This window comes from Bos grunniens, chromosome 23, assembly GCF_055505025.1.
Source record: "Bos grunniens cultivar Pamir isolate PY7600 chromosome 23, Bosgru_T2T1.0, whole genome shotgun sequence".
In the NCBI taxonomy this organism is placed as follows: domain Eukaryota; kingdom Metazoa; phylum Chordata; class Mammalia; order Artiodactyla; family Bovidae; genus Bos; species Bos grunniens.
The window spans coordinates 13,764,581-13,784,607 of record NC_141187.1 but is presented as its reverse complement, the minus strand read 5'-3'; the positions used below and the strand labels follow the sequence as shown (position 1 = coordinate 13,784,607).

Sequence of the window (20,027 nt, the reverse complement as noted above, 5' to 3'; positions counted from 1 at the left end):
ATCTAACAGGGCAGAGGGTCTGCAAACTCACAGACAAGTCATTTGTTTTTTAACCCATGTTCACATTAGTTACCACTATTAAGAGATGAATAAATTAAAAACCTGGCAATCCAAGATGTTCACATACCACTCAGCAACAATCTGCTGGCTGCGGGTAGAGCGTTTGCCCACTCTTTAGGCATCTGAACTGTTGGAGGATGAAGATTTGGGTTGAAAAATTTTCAAAGAGGAAATTATCAGCTGCTCACTCTGGCTACAGAAAAATCTGAATAATACTCCCATGAACTGTATGGCTTTTAGCAAAGTATCAATAACTGGTCAGTAAATCTACCTGGAAGAATTCCTTGTAAAACACACCTTTAAGTAAAGAAATGAATCTGGAATTGAGTTACTGGATCTAAGTCAGTTAAATTGCAAGACATGTACCAAAATACCTATTTTCGTTTTAGAATAAGTGATCTTCATCCATTTCTGATAAATGCTAAACCACAAAATCAGCTGTACATTAAAGTTAATTATAATAAAATATCAGCATTAAGGAAGATGACTGACTTCTTATCTCTAAAGCAAGGCAGAATATTTTCAAATAATCCAAAAGTGGTTTCAAGTTATTTAGATATGTTAAAAATAAGGAGGGTCACAACTTGCCTGTTTTATGCTACTTGAAATACTTTCTGATTTGTCTGAACACCAATTCTATTGATCTGGACTTTCGAGGTCACAGAAGTCCTGGTTTCATAGGGACTAGGATTCTACATGGAGAAGGCGATGGCACCCCACTCCAGCACTCTTGCCTGGAAAATCCCATGGACAGAGGAGCCTGGAAGGCTGCAGTCCATGGGGTTGCTGAGGGTCAGACACGACTGAGCGACTTCACTTTCACTTTTCACTTTCATGCACTGGAGAAGTAAATGGCAACCCACTCCAGTGTTCTTGCCTGGAGAATCCCAGGGACGGGGGAGGCTGGTGGGCTGCCGTCTATGGGGTCGCACAGAGTCGGACACGACTAAAGCGACTTAGCAGCAGCAGCAGCAGCAGCAGCAGCAGGATTCAACATTGAATTCATGGAAGTTAATCTGAAACTACTTCTTGTCCACAGATTCAAAGTCTGAGAAAGCATGCCAAGATGCAACCTTTCTTTTAAAAACAAGGTTTACTTTTTTTAATTATAAAACAAATGTATAATATCAACAATCTAGAAAATGCAGAAGAATTTAGATTTCCCCTAGCTTTTAATTTTGAAAAATTTCAAACCAACAGAATGTAGACATGCAAGCCAAGAGTCCTTCCAGTTACTAATGCTGAGCCACAAATTTCTCAGAGCTTCTTGGCAGTCAGAGTGAAATGAGGAAACAGCCAGTTATGTAACACACATCACCTATAATCAGAAAACATATCAGTTACTCAAGGGTAGTCAACTGTTTCATGGCATTTGGCTGAGAGTGAAAAATTCTCTTATGGTCTTTTAATGAGGGATACACAGCAATATCACACACAATAAGCCAATAATTACTGCACTAGAGAGTTCTTTAAAGTATGTCTAGAACCTCTCAATGTTAGCAGAGGATGCATGGTATGAAGGAAGGCAGCAATCTAGGGGTTAAGAGCATGGACTCTAGAACCCAGCTATCTAAGTTTGCATCCGACTCCATCACCATTGTGTTACCTTGAGTAAATTACTTAATCTTTCTATGCCTTAGTGTCCTGAATTATAAAGCACTGTGATTAATAATATCCCCTGCCTCAAAGGGTTATTATGAAGCTTAAGTGAATTAATGCCCAGAACTACCTAAAACTGTACCTGGTCCATAGGAAGCCAGGTCATCAGTATTACAGTAAATGCTAAAATAAAGGAGTGCATAGTATGTAATAGTGTGCTTCCCTGGTGGCTCAGTGGTGAAGAATCTGCCTGCCAATGCAGGAAATGTGGATTTGATCCCTGGGTCAGGAAGATCCCCTGGAATAGGAAATGGCAACCCACTCCAGTATTCTTGCCTGGGAAATCCCATGGACAGAGGAGCCTGGTGGGTTACAGTCCATGCGGTCACAAAGAGTCAGACACAACGCAACAACCAAACAACATCACCATGATGTAACAGTACAGAGAAAGGACACTTAGACTAAATAATGGCCGGAGGGAAGGTTTCCTAAAGAGAGGATGCCTGGTCTATTACATAACTGCTCTTAGCAAGACCTTGGCCCAGTTACTTAAACTTTGTATCCTTATCTGCTAAAACAGAGATATAATATCAGTTTTGATACAATAAGCTGAAGTTTGTGATATAAATGAGATAGTATAGAGGATTAGATGAGCAAATGGAACAGAGTGTGGCATGTATAACAGATAAATATTTTCACTTAAATCTGGTGGGAAAGTAAATAAATTACTCTTGCATTCAATTTTTACACATGTCCGTTTCTCCAATTAAATGGTATACTTAAGTTCAGAAGTAATTGTATATAAGTATTCATTCCAATCACAACAAAGCTATCTAGAAGTAATGTTAAATGATAAGTGGTGGATTAGCACAATTCCTCTTTCTTTTTTTTAAAATCACCATGGAAATGTCTTATGGTTCTGGTTATGTCATTTCTGAGGCACACTGTCCACCTGAGAGTAGGTAAATGTAACACCTTGATTTCCATTTGGCAAAAATGATTGCTCCCTCATCTGTATTACTTTATATATCCCTCATTTCACTTCATACAGAATTCTAATATAGTATGTAGTATACTGTGTCATGACCCAGATAATCACGATGGTGTGATCACTCACCTAGAGCCAGACACCCTGGAATGTGAAGTCAAGTGGGCCTTAGAAAGCATCACTACGAACAAAGCTAGTGGAGGTGATGGAATTCAATTGAGCTATTTCAAATCCTGAAAGATGATGCTGTGAAAGTGTTGCACTCAATATGCCAGCAAATTTGGGAAACTCAGCCGTGGCCACAGGACTGGAAAAGGTCAGTTTTCATTCCAATCCCAAAGAAAGGCAATGCCAAAGAATGCTCGAACTACCTCACAATTGCACTCATCTCACACGCTAGTAAAGTAATGCTTAAAATTCTCCAAGCCAGTCTTCAGCAATATGTGAGCCATGAACTTCCTGATGTTCAAGCTGGTTTTAGAAAAGGTAGAGGAACCAGAGATCAAATTGCCAACATCCGCTGGATCATGGAAAAAGCAAGAGAGTTCCAGAAAACCATCTATTTCTGCTTTATTGACTATACCAAAGCCTTTGACTGTGTGGATCACAATAAACTGTGGAAAATTCTGAAAGAGATAGGAATACCAGACCACTTGACCTGCCTCTTGAGAAACCTATATGCAGGTCAGGAAGCAACAGTTAGAACTGGACATGGAACAACGGACTGGTTCCAAATAGGAAAAGGAGTACGTCAAGGCTGTATATTGTCACCCTGCTTATTTAACTTATATGAAGAGTACATCACAAGAAACGCTGGGCTGGAGGAAGCACAAGCTGGAATCAAGATTGCCGGGAGAAATATCAATAACCTCAGATATGCAGATGACACCACCCTTATGGCAGAAAGTAAACAGGAACTAAAAAGCCTCTTGATGAAAGTGAAAGAGGAGAGTGAAAAAGTTGGCTTAAAGCTCAACATTCAGAAAACGAAGATCATGGCATCTGGTCCCATCACTTCATGATAAATAGATGGGGAAACAGTGGAAATAGCGTCAGACTTTATTTTGGGAGCTCCAAAATCACTGCAGATGGTGACTGCAGCCATGAAATTAAAAGACGCTTGCTCCTTGGAAGGAAAGTTATGACCAACCTAGATAGCATATTGAAAAGCAGAGACATTACTTTGCCAACAAAGGTCCATCTAGTCAAGGCTATGGTTTTTCCAGTGGTCATGTATGGATGTGAGAGTTGGACTGTGAAGAAAGCTGAGAACTGCAAGAATTGATGCTTTTGAACTGTAGTGTTGGAGAAGACTCTTGACAGTCCCTTGGACTGCAAGATCATCCAACCAGTCCATTCTAAAGGAGATCAGCCCTGGGTGTTCTTTGGAAGGACTGATGCTAAAGCTGAAACTCCAATACTTTGGCCACCTCATGCGAAGAGTTGACTCATTGGAAAAGACCCTGATGCTGGGAGTGATTGGGGGCAGGAGAAGGGGATGACAAAGGAGGAGATGGCTGGATGGCATCACCGACTCGATGCACCTGAGTTTGGGTGAACTCCGGGAGTTGGTAATGGACAGGGAGGCCTGGCATGCTGTGATTCATGGGGTCGCAAAGAGTCAGACACGACTGAGTGACTCAACTGAACTGAACTGACTAATACTGTGTTAGAGTCACAGTTCATTCAATTTATACCTTGATTTGTTTAAAAAAGAACTATGGCAATTAGTTACCTACTTTTATGTTTATCTTCCTTCCAAAACTGTGAGTTTCTTGAGTAACTGTATCATATCCATATCCATAGTTTCTGGCCATAAGCTGAAACATAACATACTGATTCTCACTGTGTGGTGAAATGAGGATTTGAAGTGTGCTGTTATAAGGAAATGAGTCTAATATAAAGTTAAGGGGACTGTGGGAATCTATATGAAGATCATAGACATCTCCTTTGGTAGATGGGAAACCAAAGTGTGGAAGAGTTAAGTGATTTGCCAAAGGTTACTTAGCTAGTTAGTGGCCAGAACCAAGATTGGAATCTCAAACTCCCATCAACTAGTCCAGATGGCAACCCACTCTACTGACCTGCCTTTCAGACCCCAACAGTTTAGTACATATCTCTACTACCTCACTCAGCTGCAGTTGTTGCTCACCAATCACTCTTGTGTTGCTGATCCAGTCAGCGCTTTCCAGCCCTTCACATGTTTGCCCTATTTGTGGTCTCTGACTCTGCTGAGACCATCTTGCAATTCTTTCCCACCTGGGCTTCAGAGGCACTACTACACTCACCTAGTTCTTTTCTCTCTCTGGCCATTCTTCTTCAGACTTTGTGCGCTTCTGTTCATCTGCCACAGCCTTAGTGCTTCCCGGGGATCTGTCCTTGGTCCTCTTTATCGTTTCTTCTGTGTTTTGATTGATCTCATCCACACCCCGTACTCATATTACCAAATTATAAATTAACGTCCTCTAAATCTATTTTAACTCAACTTGTCTCCTCACTCACAAATCTGTGTAATTTGACTGTTGATTGGATGTTTATTTCCCTCTGGATGTGAAGGTTCCCTCCATTATGTCACAGTCACATTGCAGTCATCTCTGAAAGAACCTAATCAATTGCATTCTTTAAATGAAAGAGAATGTGGCAGGGGACCAGCTATCATCTTTATTATGGAATGTATTCATTTACTATTGCTGTTGTATCAAGTTACTACAGAGTTGGTGGCTTAAAACAACACAAATTTATTATCTTACAGTTCTGGATATCAGAAATCTAAAAATCAAGGCATTGGGAGGGCTCTGTTCTCTCTGAGGGCTCTGAGGAAGAATCTTTCCTGGCCTCTTCCAGCTTCCAGAGGTCGCCTGCATTCCTTGGCTCCATCTTAAAAGCCGGCAGTGCAGATTCTTATCATCCTTCTCTCTGACCTCTGCTTCCATCATCATCTCTCAATCTCTGACTCTGACCCTCCTGCCTCCAGTCCAGCCAGATAATCCAAGATGATCTCCCCATCACAAGATCCTTAATTTAACCCACCTGCAGGACTTCCCTGGGTGGTCCAGTGGTTAAGACTTCAAGCCCCCAGTGCAGGGGGAGCAGGTTTAATCCCTGGGAACTAAATCCTGTGCGATGTGTGGTGCAGCCAAAACAAACAAACAAACAAAAACCCAAACCAAAATAGCAAAACAAACAAAAACCAACTTAAAAAAAAAGAAACACAAAGCAAACAAAACCCTTCAAAGTCTCTTTTGGCACGAAAGGTAACATTCACAGGTTCTGGAGATAAGGGCATGAAAATCTTTCAGGACCTGTAATTCTGTATACTACAACTGAAAAAACTGATATTGAATATTACCTGTGGACAGAGAGCTTCCTAATGCTAAACTCTAGAATTACATAGGCTTATTAACTCTGCAGCTCTGGACCAAGCACCCTCAACCCACCCCCAGGCTCTACTCCTGATGGATCAGAGTAGAACACAAAGATAGTTCCCTGATGGATGCTTTCCTTTAACAGGGGGGTGAAAAATGGATGGGCTACACATATTCAGTTTCTCCTTTTAAATTCACCAATCAGGAAGTCACTGCTCCAGCGAGGAGTGAGCTAAGGCAGGTGCAGTGACATCTGTTAATAAAATATGTAATATGTGTATGAGTGTAGAATGTTTCCCCAACAAACATGCTCATTTTTTAATACCATCATTGTGCGTGCGTGCATGCTAAGTCACTTCAGTCGTGTCGGACTCTTTGTGACCCTATACACTATAGCCTGCTAGGCTCCTGGAGAATCCCACAAAATACATCATCATATCCCACAAATCTGATCTTCCTACTGGCGGTGTCATCAGCATTATATGATTTCCTGGATTACAAACTGGTGGATGACCCAGACTCAGTTTTCTTCGCTTCCTGTTAAATGTTTCCACTACCTACCCCAGACATTCTAGAAACTTGGCCTAGTCATTTATCCCTCAGTCAGTGCTGTCAATGCTACCACCTTAACAGTGCTCACATCTGTCCCTTCCTTTACATTCCCTCTGCCAAAGCTTTGGTTAAGGCTCTGATCACTTCTTATCTGGGGTACAGCAATGGCCTCATAACTGATCTCCCTGCCTCAAGTCTACTTTCACTTCTATACCTTTACTCAGGAAGCTTCCTTTGGCTGGAATTATGTCCTTTCTAGTCACTCTCTCCAAAGCCCCACACCCCGGACCTCCAGTAAGCCCAAGGGTTAAGCAGAACTGACAGTCCAACATTCCTGATCAGACTTGACACTACGTTTCCCTGACTCCACAGTCTATGCTCTTAACTGCTCTTGCTTGACTGCCTTCCTTATAACAAAGATACTTTAAAGTCTAGTGACCTTTATACTTTAAAACGCACTTTTGCATACATTATTTTGTTTTAGCTGCACAATTCTACAACGTAGGTAAGACAGGTATTGTTATCCTCACTTATAAAACGAAGAAACAAGAGTCGGAGGAATTCAAGGCCGGGTCCATCGCACGTTGCTGTGGAGTTAACGAGTGTCACTAGGCATTCTTTCACATTAACCTGCACTCAGCCCCAAAGGTCCCGGTTCCTGGAAAAGCCTTCCTGCACTTCGCAGAAGGAGCCGATGGGATCCGCTCCAGACGGGACAGCAGTCTGGAGACCCTGCCGTCTCCCCTACAGGCGCCCGGGCGATCACGACTGGGACCTCCCCGTTTGTAGTGACGCGATCGGTGACGCCATACAGTGACGTAAAGTGACGTAACTCACCGGGAGCCAGGTGCCGGCAGGGCAGCCACACCCTGGAGCCCTTTGATCCGGAGGGCAGCGTGTCGGGCGGCTGCGAGAAAACCGCAAAAGCCGCGGGACGCGACCTCCCGGCCCTGAACCGGTGTAACCTGCCGGCCCGCCGCCGATCGGTTGCTACGTGACGCAAGCGCGCAGAGGCGCGTGCGCGGCCACGGCGGTGTGCGTGAAAGCGGACGCGCGCCGCGGTGGCGGCGGCGGCGAGGACGGCGGCGACGGCAGCGGCCGAGGGGGCGGTGGTTACGAGGAGGGTGCGGAGCGGGCGGAAGAGGCGCCCGTGCGGGCCGTGAGGTCGCAGAGGAGCATCGTGGGGGTGAGTAGCCGGGGCCTCGCGGGGGAGGTGGGGCCCGGCCGCACCTGCTGCGCGGGCCCGGGGCGCGGGGACGCGCGCCCCTCCGCGCTCCTCAGCCGCCTACTCCGGGGGGCGGGGAGGGAGCGCCGACGGGGGCTGACGAGGGTCAGTTCCTGGGCGCGGGCGCTCCGGAAACCGGCCGCCTGCGGCCGGCGGAGACTTCAGTTCTGGAAGCGTCTGGGGCGTCAGGAGTTCCTCAGGGCGGCCCTGCCAGGCTCCCGGGCCGAGGAATGTGAAGCCCGAGAAGTCCGGCTCCCTGAGCAGCCTCACATCCTGCCTGAGACGAGGCTGCGCGAAACCGAAGGCGAGGAGGAACCGGGAACGCAGTGGTTGGGGTTCGGATAAGTTGGGCCCTGCTGGGGCCCCTCAACGCCCCTGCCCTGGCCGGGCTCCGAGGAGGAGCCGGTTGTTATGGAGAGTGTTGTGTGAATCAGTGCCCGCGCGCCGCGTCAGACACACCCACGACCGGGGGCAGGAGATCTGTCACTGTGGAGAGGGGGCGGGCAACTTGTTGCCTGGTGTTTCCAACTTCAGGAGTTGTGTGCACGTGTTTGATGCACGCTGAAAGCTTTGTCGGCGCTTAGCATTTTATCACGCTGTTGCTACAGATTTTGAGGCCAAGGGGTGGATAGACATCCTTAGTTCTTCCTCCAGATACTCAAATCAGCTGTTTTATTTCCCTAACCCATGTTGTACTTCTGTCATTAGGGCCAAGTAACTGTGGAGGCGCTGCCTTTTATTTTCTTTAAAAGAAGTACAGGCTTGGTATTTACTAGGCAGAAAACACAGATTCTGTTCAGCGTGTGGGCTGGAAATGTTGATGGTCGGATAAGCCTGATAGGGTACAGCTTAACATAAGCCCAGTGTTTTCTTAGTGCCTTGGACTCTCTCGCCTAGTGACCATGCTCAGGAGAAAGTATTGGAGGTAGGAAGTCAGTCAGTCTTTTCTGATCGTTGATGAAGGCAGTGCCTAGAAACGGTGGAAAGGTAGGCTGTACTGAAATTTAATCATGATTTGTGCAAGAAAATTGACAATAACTTGTAACTTCTCATTCAGTTCGAAAAGTCTATGATTCAGTTTCACAACTGAGGATCTGTAATGTTTGTTACTTGAGGTTCTTATATCTTGGAGCCAGGGATAGATAACCTTGCTCTGTAGCACTTCAAGTACTGAGACTTCAATATTTCTTGTGCTCTGGACAGTAATAGCTTTTAGGACAGAATCACATTTGTTTCCTTCAGGGCCGTGTCTCCAGCACCTGCAAAAGTGCTTGCCACAGAGTAGACACAGTAGATACTTATTATATGTGACACTGTGGATAAGTCGTTTATCAGTGCTTAGCAAGCGTTTAGCTCAGTCCTTCAAGTAGTTAATACATATGCTGCCTGTGCCCAGTATTATGCTATATGTGGGAGGAGGATTGTGGGATTAACAAATGACATTGAAAGACCTGGCTTTTTCCCCTTAAGAGTGAAAACAGTATTGCTGGGAAAATAAAGCACATAGAAAATAATTATGAAACTAGATGAGGCAGTCTGTAAACAGGTGCTCTGTGAGGTACTATACTTTAAGTACAGTACAAACTTAGAAAAGATTGATTTCATCTTTGGAAAAAGGGGAAACTTTCTTTTAGAGATAAGTCATATGTTTGAGAAAATAGTGTGAATTTGGTCACTGGGGGAATATATTGCAGCGACTTACATGTCCCTTGATAGGGGATAATTGGAGAGAGAAGGTTTAGCAGGTTCAGGAGGGAAAGTGTTAAGACTCAGGCAGGCTTATCAGCATCCCACTGATAAACAGAGCCTGCTTCCTGGGAAGGATGGGAGTTGTGTTACTCAGAGTAGACTCTTAGACAAGAATAAGTGTTATCCTTATTTAAAATGCAAAGATATTATAGTTGAACCAAAAGCAGGTATACCTCTGATTTCAGTACTAATCTGAATAAATGCCTCACTACTGTGCGCTTATCTTATGTATTTAGTCAGCAGTGCATGCCCTCATTTCTAAAATCTGCCTGATGTGCTGGGGCCGTTGTATTGGAAATGTACTGAAATGATGTACCCAAAGCAATTATCCAGCTACTCTCCGTGATACAGTTTTCCTTGGGATTATCTCTTATAGCAGTCTGTGATGTTTGTAGTCCTGCTGATCCTGTAAAATATACAAATCATGTTAGCTGGGAAAGGAGTCTATTTGAAGGATACTCAAAAATATTGACAAAAAGATTTTGAGAAAATTGCAGATGCTGCTGCTAAATATTGAACCTTCACTCTTTATCTTTTGTTGTAATGTGAGCTTTCTTTTGAGTGTTGCATAAACCTGAACTTGAATTGCTAACCTGTGTAATGTTGCAACACCAAATGTTGCATTATTTAACAACTCAGCCAATATTTATTGGGTACTGGCTATGGCTGGGCACTGTGTTGGGTGCAGGGACAGTGAAAAAAGCACAGTATACCTGAGATATCAAGTGTTCATCAGAGGAGACAGACACTAACCATGACATGTTACGATAAGAGCTCACTATTTTTGGAATAAATAAAATGCTGAAGGAATAGATTACTTTGGCTGGGGAAATAAATCAATAGAGTCAGGGAAAACTTTAAAAATGATGGAACTTAGCCCCGAAGGTTAATTAGTATTTTGCCACACGGAAAAGGAAAAACAATCATTCCAGGCAGAGGGGAAAGTATAAGCAAAATTGCCAAAGATTAAAATTAAGTGGGAAAACTTTGAGTTCTTTTTTGTAGGCTTCTTGTATGGCAGAAGTGATGAGACAGGAAAGTTATGGTTGGAGCCAAATCATGAGGAAGTCTTTTATTCTAAAAAGCCTAGACCTGCCAGCACTACTCCTGTGTTGGCGATAAGAGAATGGTGGAAGGTAGAATAATCAGATCAGAAAGTTAAGTGGCAGTTCGTGTGCGGAGTTGCTTTAGAGTGGAGAGGCAGGGAAACCAATTAGGATGTAGGTGAGAGGTGCCCATATCTTGAAGAGGGACAGTGGGAATGGACAGCTTGTAAAGATATTTTAGATGTTAAAATCTCTGAATGTTATGGACAGCTAGAAGTGAGAGAGAGTGAGAAGTCAAAAGTGGCACTGATGATTATGAGGGCATTAGATTAGAAAACATAGGAGGAGGAACAGATTTACAATGGAGGGAAGAAATGATGGCATGTTAATTTTAAGGCCCCTGTGTGGAGTTTAGAGAGGTCCATTAGCTAACTGGAAGTTCTACTCCAGAGTTTATCAGACTTTAGAAGTAATTGTCATGTAACGGACTCCAAGGCTACTATGTAGTAGCATTCTAGGACTTAATATAGTTAGTCTTTGGAGTTAGGAAAACCCAAAGTCAAATCTCTTATGCCTCTGTTGGTTAGATTGAGTAACCTTAGACAATTTATTTAGCATCTCTAAACCTATGGGGTTTTTTTCCCCCTGAAAAGTGGGGTTAATAATACTTAAAAGAATTGTTGTGGCAATTAAGATAATATGTACACAACAGGACAGTGCTTGGACGATAAATGCTTAATAAATGACAGCTGTTGCTGTTAGTTGTTGTAATAGTTACAGCTGCAGAGATAGTGGAAGAAGATAATCCTACCCAGAAAAGTTGAGAATGAGAACTGGAAAGAACATGGAGTGGAACTTCTGGATGGTTTCTCAAACTTGAGCATTCATCAGAAATACCTGGAGGCTTTGGTAAAATACAGATTTCTTAGTGTCCCACCTCCACAGTTTCTGATTCAGTAAGTCTGGCAGGGGCTCTTGAATTTGCATTTTGAATAAGTTCTCATGTGTTGCTAATGTTGTTATTCCCAGGACTGCACTTTGAGAACCACTGACTCAGAGGATTGGTGAAGGACGAGAGGCCAGCTGAGAGGCTAACGAATAGATTGAGGTTGATGGAGAATTCAGAGAAAGTTTAGAGCAAAATAAGGAAGTAAGAGCCTGGAGAACCACCATTCTGCTTTCCAGTTCCATGAACTTCAACTCATTCTTATTTCTGTTTCATCCAGAATTTGGTATAATGCTTGGCACATAACATTGTTTGAACGAACCTTTGAAGCTTCTTAACAATGTCCTTATGGGTGATTGCAAGTACTAACGTTCCTTCATCCTCTTATATCTCTGCATGGTCACTGAGAAGATACTGTTTCTAATTTTATAGACACACATAAACACAATAACTGCAGAAAATTTCTTTCAGATAGCTGAGGCATAACTAGGTGCTTTTGACTCTGAATTAGATGCCCCCGCCCTCTTTTAAATGTCAGAGAGCCCAGTTAGCAAAATAATTGTCAATAACAAGTGCCAAGACTCTGCTCAATGTTACATGGCATCCTGGAGGGGAGGGGAGTTTGGGGGAGAATGGATACAAGATATGTACGGCTGAGCTCCCATCGCTGTTCACCTGAAACTGTCACAACATTGTTAATCAGCTATACCCCAATACAAAATAAAAATTTTATTTTAAAAAGTCTGAACATTCTGTCTTAAAAAAATGCCAAGATTACAATCTGTATCTTTTATTAGGTACTTTGAAGGTTTATAGAGTAAGAAAGTAATATACTTTGTGTACCTGGGATGTTTACAAGAGGATGGGAAAAATGGGCAAAACTCAAAGGAAAGAAACAGAATGAGATAAAATCACAGAAATGTGGATGGAGGGGAGCAGGAACATAAGGACTTCTTTCTTCTCTGCTGATGTACTTTGGGTCTTACATGTCTCATATACTCATATAGCACAAATGTTAGTGCTAATATCGTAGATGTTAGTCCTACATCTATGATAGGAAGTTATAAGGGAGTTCGTCTGTATTTGTTGTTGTCGTTCAGTTGCTCACTTGTGTCCAATTCTTTGGGACCCCATGAGCTATACTGTGCCAGGCTTCCCTGTCCTCCATCTCCCGGAGTTTGCTCAAACTCATGTCCATTGAGTTGGTGATGGTGTCTAGCCATCTCGTCCTCTGTTGTCCCCTTCTCCTTCTGCCTGCAGTCTTTTCCAGCATCATGGTCTTTTCTAGTGACTCGGCTCTTCGCATCAGGTGGCCAAAGTATTGGAGCTTTAGCAGCAGTACTTCAGTATTCAGGGTAGATTTCCTTTGATTGACTGGTTTGATCTCCTTGCTGTCCAAGGGACTCTCAAGAGTCTCCTCCAACACCACAATTCGAAAGCATCAATTCTTCAGTGCTTAGCCTTCTTTATGGTCCAACTCTCACATCCATACATGACTACTGGAAAAAATATAGCTTTGGCTATATGGAACTTTGTTGGCAAAATGATGTCTCTGCTTTTGAATATGTTGTCTAGGTTTGTTACAGCTTTTCTTCCAGGGTACAAGTGTCTTTTAATTTCATGGCTGCAGTCACCATTCATAGTGATTTTGGAGCCCAAGAAAATAAAGTCTGTCACTGTTTCCACTGTTTCCACTGTTTCCCCATCTATTTGCCATGAAGTGATGGGACCGGATACCATGATCTTCATTTTTTTAATATTGAGTTCCAAGCCAGCTTTTTCACTCTTCTCTTTCACCTTCATCAAGAGGCTCTTTAGTTCCTCTTCACTTTCTGCCATTAGCATGGTGTCATCTGCATATCTGAGGTTATTGATATTTCTCCCGGCAATCTTGATTCCAGCTTGTGCTTCATCCAGCTTGGCATTTCGCATGATGTACTCTGCATATAAGTTAAATAAGCAGGGTGACAATATACAGCCTTGATGTACTCCTTTCCCAATTTTGAACCAGTTCATTGTCCCACGTCTGGTTCTAAATGTTGCTTGACCTGCATACAGGTTTCTCAGGAGGCAGGTAAGGTGGTCTGGTATTCCCATCTGCATTCCAAGATATGCAGATGATACCACCCTAATGGCAGAAAGTGAAGAAGAACTAGAGCCTCTTGATGAGATGGTTGAATGGCATCACCGACTCAATGGACATGAATTTGAGCAAACTCTGAGAGGTAGTGAAGGATAGGGAAGCCTGGCGTGCTGCAGTCCATGGGGTCACAAAGAGTCGGACATGACTGAGCGACTAAACAACAACAAATCTGCATGTCTGAAGTTGTTGATATTTCTCCTGACAATCTTGATTCCAACTTGTGATTCATCCAGCCCAGCATTTCGCCTGGTGTACTCTGCACAGAAGTTAAATATACAGGGTGACAGTATACAGCCTTGCTATACTACTTTCTTAATTTCGAACCAGTCACTTGTTCCATGTGTGGTTCTAACTGTTGCTTCTTGATCTGCATACAGGTTTCTCAGGAAGCAGGTAAGGCGGTCTGGTATTTCCATCTCTTTAATAATTTTCTAAAGTTTACTGTGATCCACACAGTCAAAGGCTTTAACATAGTCAATGAAGCAGAAGTAGATGTTTTTCTGGAATGCTCTTGATTCTTCTATGATCCAACAGATGTTGGCAATTTGATCTCTGGTTCCTCTATGTTTTCTAAATCTATCTATACATCTGGAAGTTCTCAGTTCACATACTATTGAACTCTAGCTTGAAGGATTTTGAGCATTACCTTGCTAGCATGTGAAATGAGTGCAATTGTATGGTAGTTTGAACGTTCTTTGACATTGCCCTTCTTTGGGATTGGAATGAAAACTGCTATATAAGGAAATCAGACAATAGTTGTGCAAAGATATAAACACATTGAAAAGAGATTTCAGGAGTTAAATTGTAGCTAGACCTGTTAGCTACTCAGCATGCTTCATTTGGCTCTTGTTCACTCAGTTTATTCTTTCTACTAACATTTGTTCATTAAGTATATACTATGTGCCAGAAACTGTGCAGAGTGCTGCTACTGCTGCTGCTAAGTCGCTTCGGTCGTGTCCGACTCTGTGCGACCCCATAGACAACAGCCCACCAGGCTCCCCCGTCCCTGGGATTCTCCAGGCAAGAACACTGGAGTGGGTTGCCACCTCCCTCTCCAATGCATGAAAGTGAAAAGTGAAAGTGAACTCCCTCAGTCATGTCTGACTCTTAGCAACCCCATGGACTGCAGTCCACCAGGCTCCTCCATCCATGAGATTTTCCAGGCAAGAGTACTGGAGTGGGGTGCCATTGCCTTCTACACATAGAGAAATGCTCATTGCTCTGGTTGTCCAACACTGGCTTTAGTTAGGGATCTGGAGGCTCAACGGTAAAGAATCTGCCTGCAATGTGGGAGACTTGGGTTTGATCCCTTAGTTGGGAAGAACCCCTGGAGGAGGAAATGGCAACCCACTCCAGTATTCTTGCCTGGAGAATCCCATGGACAGAGGAGCCTGGCAGGCTACAGTCCACAGAGTCACAAAAAGTCCGACATGACTGAAGTGACTTGTCAGGGCATGATATACACCTTGTGAGAGGAAGATCTGATGCCTGAATTTTACAATCTTAAGACTATATTGTTATGAGTAGACATCAAGAATATTCATTGGAAGGACTGATGCTGAAGCAGAAACTCCAATACTTTTGCTGCTGCTGCTGCTAAGTCGCTTCAGTCGTGTCCGACTCTGTGCGACCCCATAGATGGCAGCCCACCAGGCTCCCCCGTCCCTGGGATTCTCCAGGCAAGAACACTAAGATTGAGGGCAAGAGGAGAAGGGGCTGACAGAGGATGAGATGGTTGGATGGCATCACTGGGTCAATGGACATGAGTCTGAGCAAACTCCAGGAGATAGTGAAGGACAGGGAAGCCTGGCGAGCTGCAGTCCATGGGATTGCAAAGAGTTGGACGTGACTGAGTGACTGAACAACAGCAAATATTAATATGAGTAGACATTGAGGACTTGAAGATAAATTTTTTCAGCCCTATGTATGTATACTAGAGCCATGAGAGAGTATAGAGATATACAGAACATTTTTAAAAATTTGATTTATTTTTACTTTTGGCTGCACTGGGTTTCACTGCTTTGTGCGGGCTTTCTGTAGTTGCAGTGAATGGGGCTACTGCTGTAGTGCGCCGGCTTTTCTGCGGTGGCCTCTCCCGTTGTGGAGCATGGGCTCTGTGCACGGGCTTCAGTAGTTCCAGCACACGGGCTTAGTAGTTGCAGCGTGCAGGCTCTAGGGCATGCAGACGTCAGTGGTTTTGGCGCAAGGTCTCATTAGTTGTGGCTCTTGGGCTCTTGAGTGCTGGCTCAGTAGTGTGGTGCTTGGGATTGGTTGCTCTGCGCCATGTGGAATTTTCCCAGAGCAGGGATTGAACGTGCGTTCCCTGCCTTGGCAGGCAGATTCTTATCCACTGTGCCACCCAGGAAGTCCAGAAATTTTTTTTAAGCAATCAAAGAATATATAATTTGGTAGAGGAGAAAAACATATTTCTCTCGGTTCATGAACTGAGAACTTCCAGATGTTCAAGCTAGATTTAGAAAAGGCAGAAGAACCAGAGATCAAATTGCTAACGTCTGTTGGATCATTGAAAATGCAAGAGAATACCAGAAAAACATCTGCTTCATTGACTATGTTAAAGCCTTTGACTGTGTGGATTATAACAAACTGAAAAATTTGTAGAGATAGGACTACCAGACCACCGTACCTGCCTCCTGAGAAACCTGTATGCAGGTCAAGAAGGAACAGTTAGAACCAGACATGGAACAACAGACTGGTTCAAAATTGGGTAAGGAGTACGTCAAGGCTGTATATTGTCACCCTGCTTATTTAACTTATATGCAGAGTACATCATGCGAAATGCCAGGCTGGATGAAGCACAAGCTGGAATCAAGATTGCTGGGAGAAATATCAATAACCTCAGATATGCAGATGACACCATGCTAATGGCAGAAAGTGAAGAGGAACTAAAGAGATTCTTAATGAAAGTGAAAGAGGAGAGTGAAAAAGCTGGCTTGAAACTCAACATTCAAAAAATGACTAGTGGCATTCGGTCCCATCAAGTGAGTGAAAGTTGCTCAGTCGTGTCTGACTCTCTGCGACCACATGGACTATACAATCCATACAATTCTCTAGGTCAGAAAACTGGAGTGGGTAGCCTTTCCTTTCTCCAGGGGATCTTCCCAACCCAGGGATCGAACTCAGGTCTCCCACATTGCGAGCGGATTCTTTACCAGTTGAGCCACAAGGGAAGTTGTCGGTCCTATCACTTCATGGCAAATAGATGGGGAAACAGTGGAAACAGTGACAGACTTTATTTTCTTGGACTCCAAAATCACTGTAGATGGTGACTGTGGCCATGAAATTAAAAGGCATTCATTGGAAGAAAAACAATGACAAACCTAGACAGCATATTCAAAAGCAGAGACATTACTTTGTCAACAAAGGTCTGTCTAGTTTTTTCAGTTTTTCCAGTAGTCATGTATGGATGTGAGAGTTGGACCATAAAGAAGGCTGAGTGCCAAAGAATTGATGCTTTTGAACTGTGGTGTTGGAGAAGACTCTTAAGAGTCCCTTAGACTGCAAGGAGATCCAACCAGTCCACCCTAAAGAAGATCAGTCCTGGGTGTTCATTGGTAGGACTGATGTTGAAGCTGAAACTCCAATACTTTGTCCACCTGATGGGAAGAACTGACTCATTGGAAAAGACCCTGATGTTGGGCAAGCTTGAAGACAGGAGGAGAAGGGGACGACAGAGCACGAGATGGTTGGATGGCATCACAGACTCAATAGACATGAGTTTAAGCAAGCTCCCTGTACCTCCCTGGTGGCTCAGATGGTAAAGTGTCTGCCTACAATGTGGGAGACCTGGGTTCAATCCCTGGGTCGGGAAGATCTGGAGAAGGAAATGGTAATCCACTCCAGTACTCTTGCCTGGAAAATCCCATGGATGGAAGAGCCTGGTAGGCTACAGTCCATGGGGTTGCAAAGAGTCGGACACGACTAAGCGACTGAACAACAAAATAGAATATGATATGTTAAATAAATATCGGTCACAGTCTAGGTTCTCTAATATTTGAACACCTGAGTGTTCAGTTTCGATTTCAGCTTGTAAGCTTTTATAATATTCCAGAAATTATAGCGTGTCATAAATCCTCATTAATCTCCTGGGCTGCCTTTTGGGTCTTTATGTGATACAGGAAATATTCTGGCAGTCTGTGTCCTTGTTTTCTTGGTTTGGAAATATAGTTGCTGCTGCTGCTAAGTCACTTCAGTTGTGTCCGACTCTGTGCGACCCCATAGACAGCAGCCCACCAGGCTCCCCCGTTCCTGGGGTTCTCCAGGCAAGAACACTGGAGTGGGTTGCCATTTCCTTCTCCAATGCATGAAACTGAAAAGTGAAAGTGAAGTTGCTCAGTCGTGTCCGACTCTTAGTGACCCCATGGACTGCAGCCCACCAGGCTCCTCTGTCCATGGGATTTTCCAGGCAAGAGTACTGGAGTGGGGTGCCATTGCCTTCTCCGTTGGAAATATAATGCATATAAGCAAAAGCAGTTAGCCACTGTTTATCAAGTGGCTGCATTATGCTAGGCCTTTTCTACTCATAATAAAACCTTGTAAATTGGATATTATCCTCATTTTATTAATTAGGCAGCTGAGTTTCAGAATGGGGAGAACAGTTTGCCTGTGTTTGTGACCAGTGAGGTGCGACAAGTCTGCTGCCCCATGCTTGGTCTCCACAGCCGTGCTCTTCAGCACCATCAGCGTGGGGCCCTAGCATGGAAATATCTAGATGAAGAAATCCAATCTTGTGTCTGCTGATTTGGGAGAAGTTGTTTGAGAAGTAAGACTTTTAATAACTGCCTGAATGATTGAAGCAATTTGATAATATTGTTAAAAATGGAGAAGAAAAGGAGGTAGACAATTAAAGACCCCCATGCAGATTTTCCTGTGAAGACATGCTATATTTGACCCAAAAGTTTTTGGTTGACTGACAGGTTATTTTACATAAACATTCAGATTTCCCATTCTCTATGCATAGGTTCAGTCTTCTGGAGGAAGAGTTGTACTTTTCCAAGCTAATGACATTTAAAGTAAATTCAGAACTCCTTTTTTATCACTTAGTGAAAAATGTCTTGGTGCTTCACCCCAAATTGAAATTTCTCAGCTAATCCTCTTTCTTTCCACACCACTTATTCCTTTCACCCACTCAAGTGTTTGTTTTTTAAATCTATTTACAAGTTAGATACTTGTGTATATATTCTACTTCTGGTTTGATGTTCTTACTCTGATACCTTTTGAGTCCAATTTTATACATTCCTGGGAATCGTGACTATAATTATCTTTGTAAAGCATAGTTGATTTCCACTAATTTCATAATAAACTTTTAAATAAAATTAAAATTATAAAAATGGACAAATATTAAACCCTGTATTTGTTATCTATTGTTATGTGACAAATTGGGGCTTCCCTGGTGGCTAAGCTGTAAAGAATCTGCCTGCAGTACAGGAGATGCAGGTTTGATCCCTGGGTCTGGAAGGCCCCGAGGAGGAGGAAATGGCAACACACGCCAGTATTTGTGCCTGAAAAATCCCAAGTATTCATGCCTGAAAAATTCCACGGAGAGAGGAGCCTGGGGTTGCAGAGTTGGACAGGACTGAAGCGACTAAACGTGGCATGACCTGTAACAAATTACCTCTAAATTTAGCAGCTTAAAAGGGCAAATATTTCTTATCTAACAGTACCTTTGGGTGAGAAATTTAGCTGGGTGGATTCTGACTCAATTGTAGACATTCTGTGACAGGTCATCTAAAGACCTGAATGGGGCTGGAGGATCTACCTCCATGATGGCTGCAGCCTCAGGTCTTTGTAGGGCTGCTTGATTATCCTCACAGCATGTCAGCTGACTTTACCCAGAGCAAGATGATACAAGAGGAAAGACATGCCTTATATACCCTATCTTGACGACACACTGCCACAAAATTCTCTTGAAGTGGGTCACTGAGTCCAACCCACATTCAAAGAAAGCCTTTTAGGCTCCACTGTTTTGGGGAGGATGTCAAAAAGTTTGTAGACATGTTTTGAAAACCATGAATCTGTCATATGAAGTCGTTTTCTCAGCTGAAATTGATTACCTTTGTTGAAGCACATGCTATAGTCTTTCTGACTTGTGTATTCACAGTATTTTCTGGAAGGATGCTTTGGAGAAAAGGTAGTAGTTTTTGAAATGTGAAGCAAGGTTTTATAAATTAAGTTTCGTTGGTGATTTTTCTTGTTTTTTTCCTGTTTCTTTTTTTTTAAGTTAATTTATTTATTTGACTGTGCTGCATCTTAGTTGTGGGCATGTGGAATCTAATTCCCTGACCAGGGGTTGAACCCAGGCCCCCTGCATTGGGAGCGTGGAGCCTTAGCACTGGA

General features: G+C 43.3%; 2 protein-coding genes across 29 annotated transcripts in view; one reads left to right on the top strand and one right to left on the bottom strand.

Annotated features, from left to right (window-relative positions):
- Positions 1-1,134: 1,134 nt before the first annotated feature.
- Positions 1,135-10,299, bottom strand: LOC147346728 (uncharacterized). The gene is made up of 3 exons (XM_086369694.1): positions 10,252-10,299; positions 7,095-7,849; positions 1,135-1,378 (listed from the first exon to the last, which is right to left on the bottom strand). Exons 1-2 carry the CDS (start codon positions 10,297-10,299, stop codon positions 7,190-7,192), a joined length of 708 nt encoding a protein of 235 aa, XP_086225820.1. The 3' UTR covers positions 1,135-1,378; positions 7,095-7,189.
- BTBD9 (BTB domain containing 9) overlaps positions 7,618-20,027 on the top strand; it is a 415,967-nt gene continuing 403,557 nt past the window's right edge. For 21 of the 28 annotated variants that reach the window (XM_086371529.1, XM_086371528.1, XM_086371526.1 and 18 more), the window contains exon 1: positions 7,618-7,750. The gene's annotated coding sequence lies outside the window, so the exon portion shown is untranslated. Of the gene's footprint in view, positions 8,094-20,027 lie in introns of all 28 variants that reach the window. The other 7 variants (XM_086371524.1, XM_086371538.1, XM_086371549.1 and 4 more) reach the window with 2 other exon arrangements.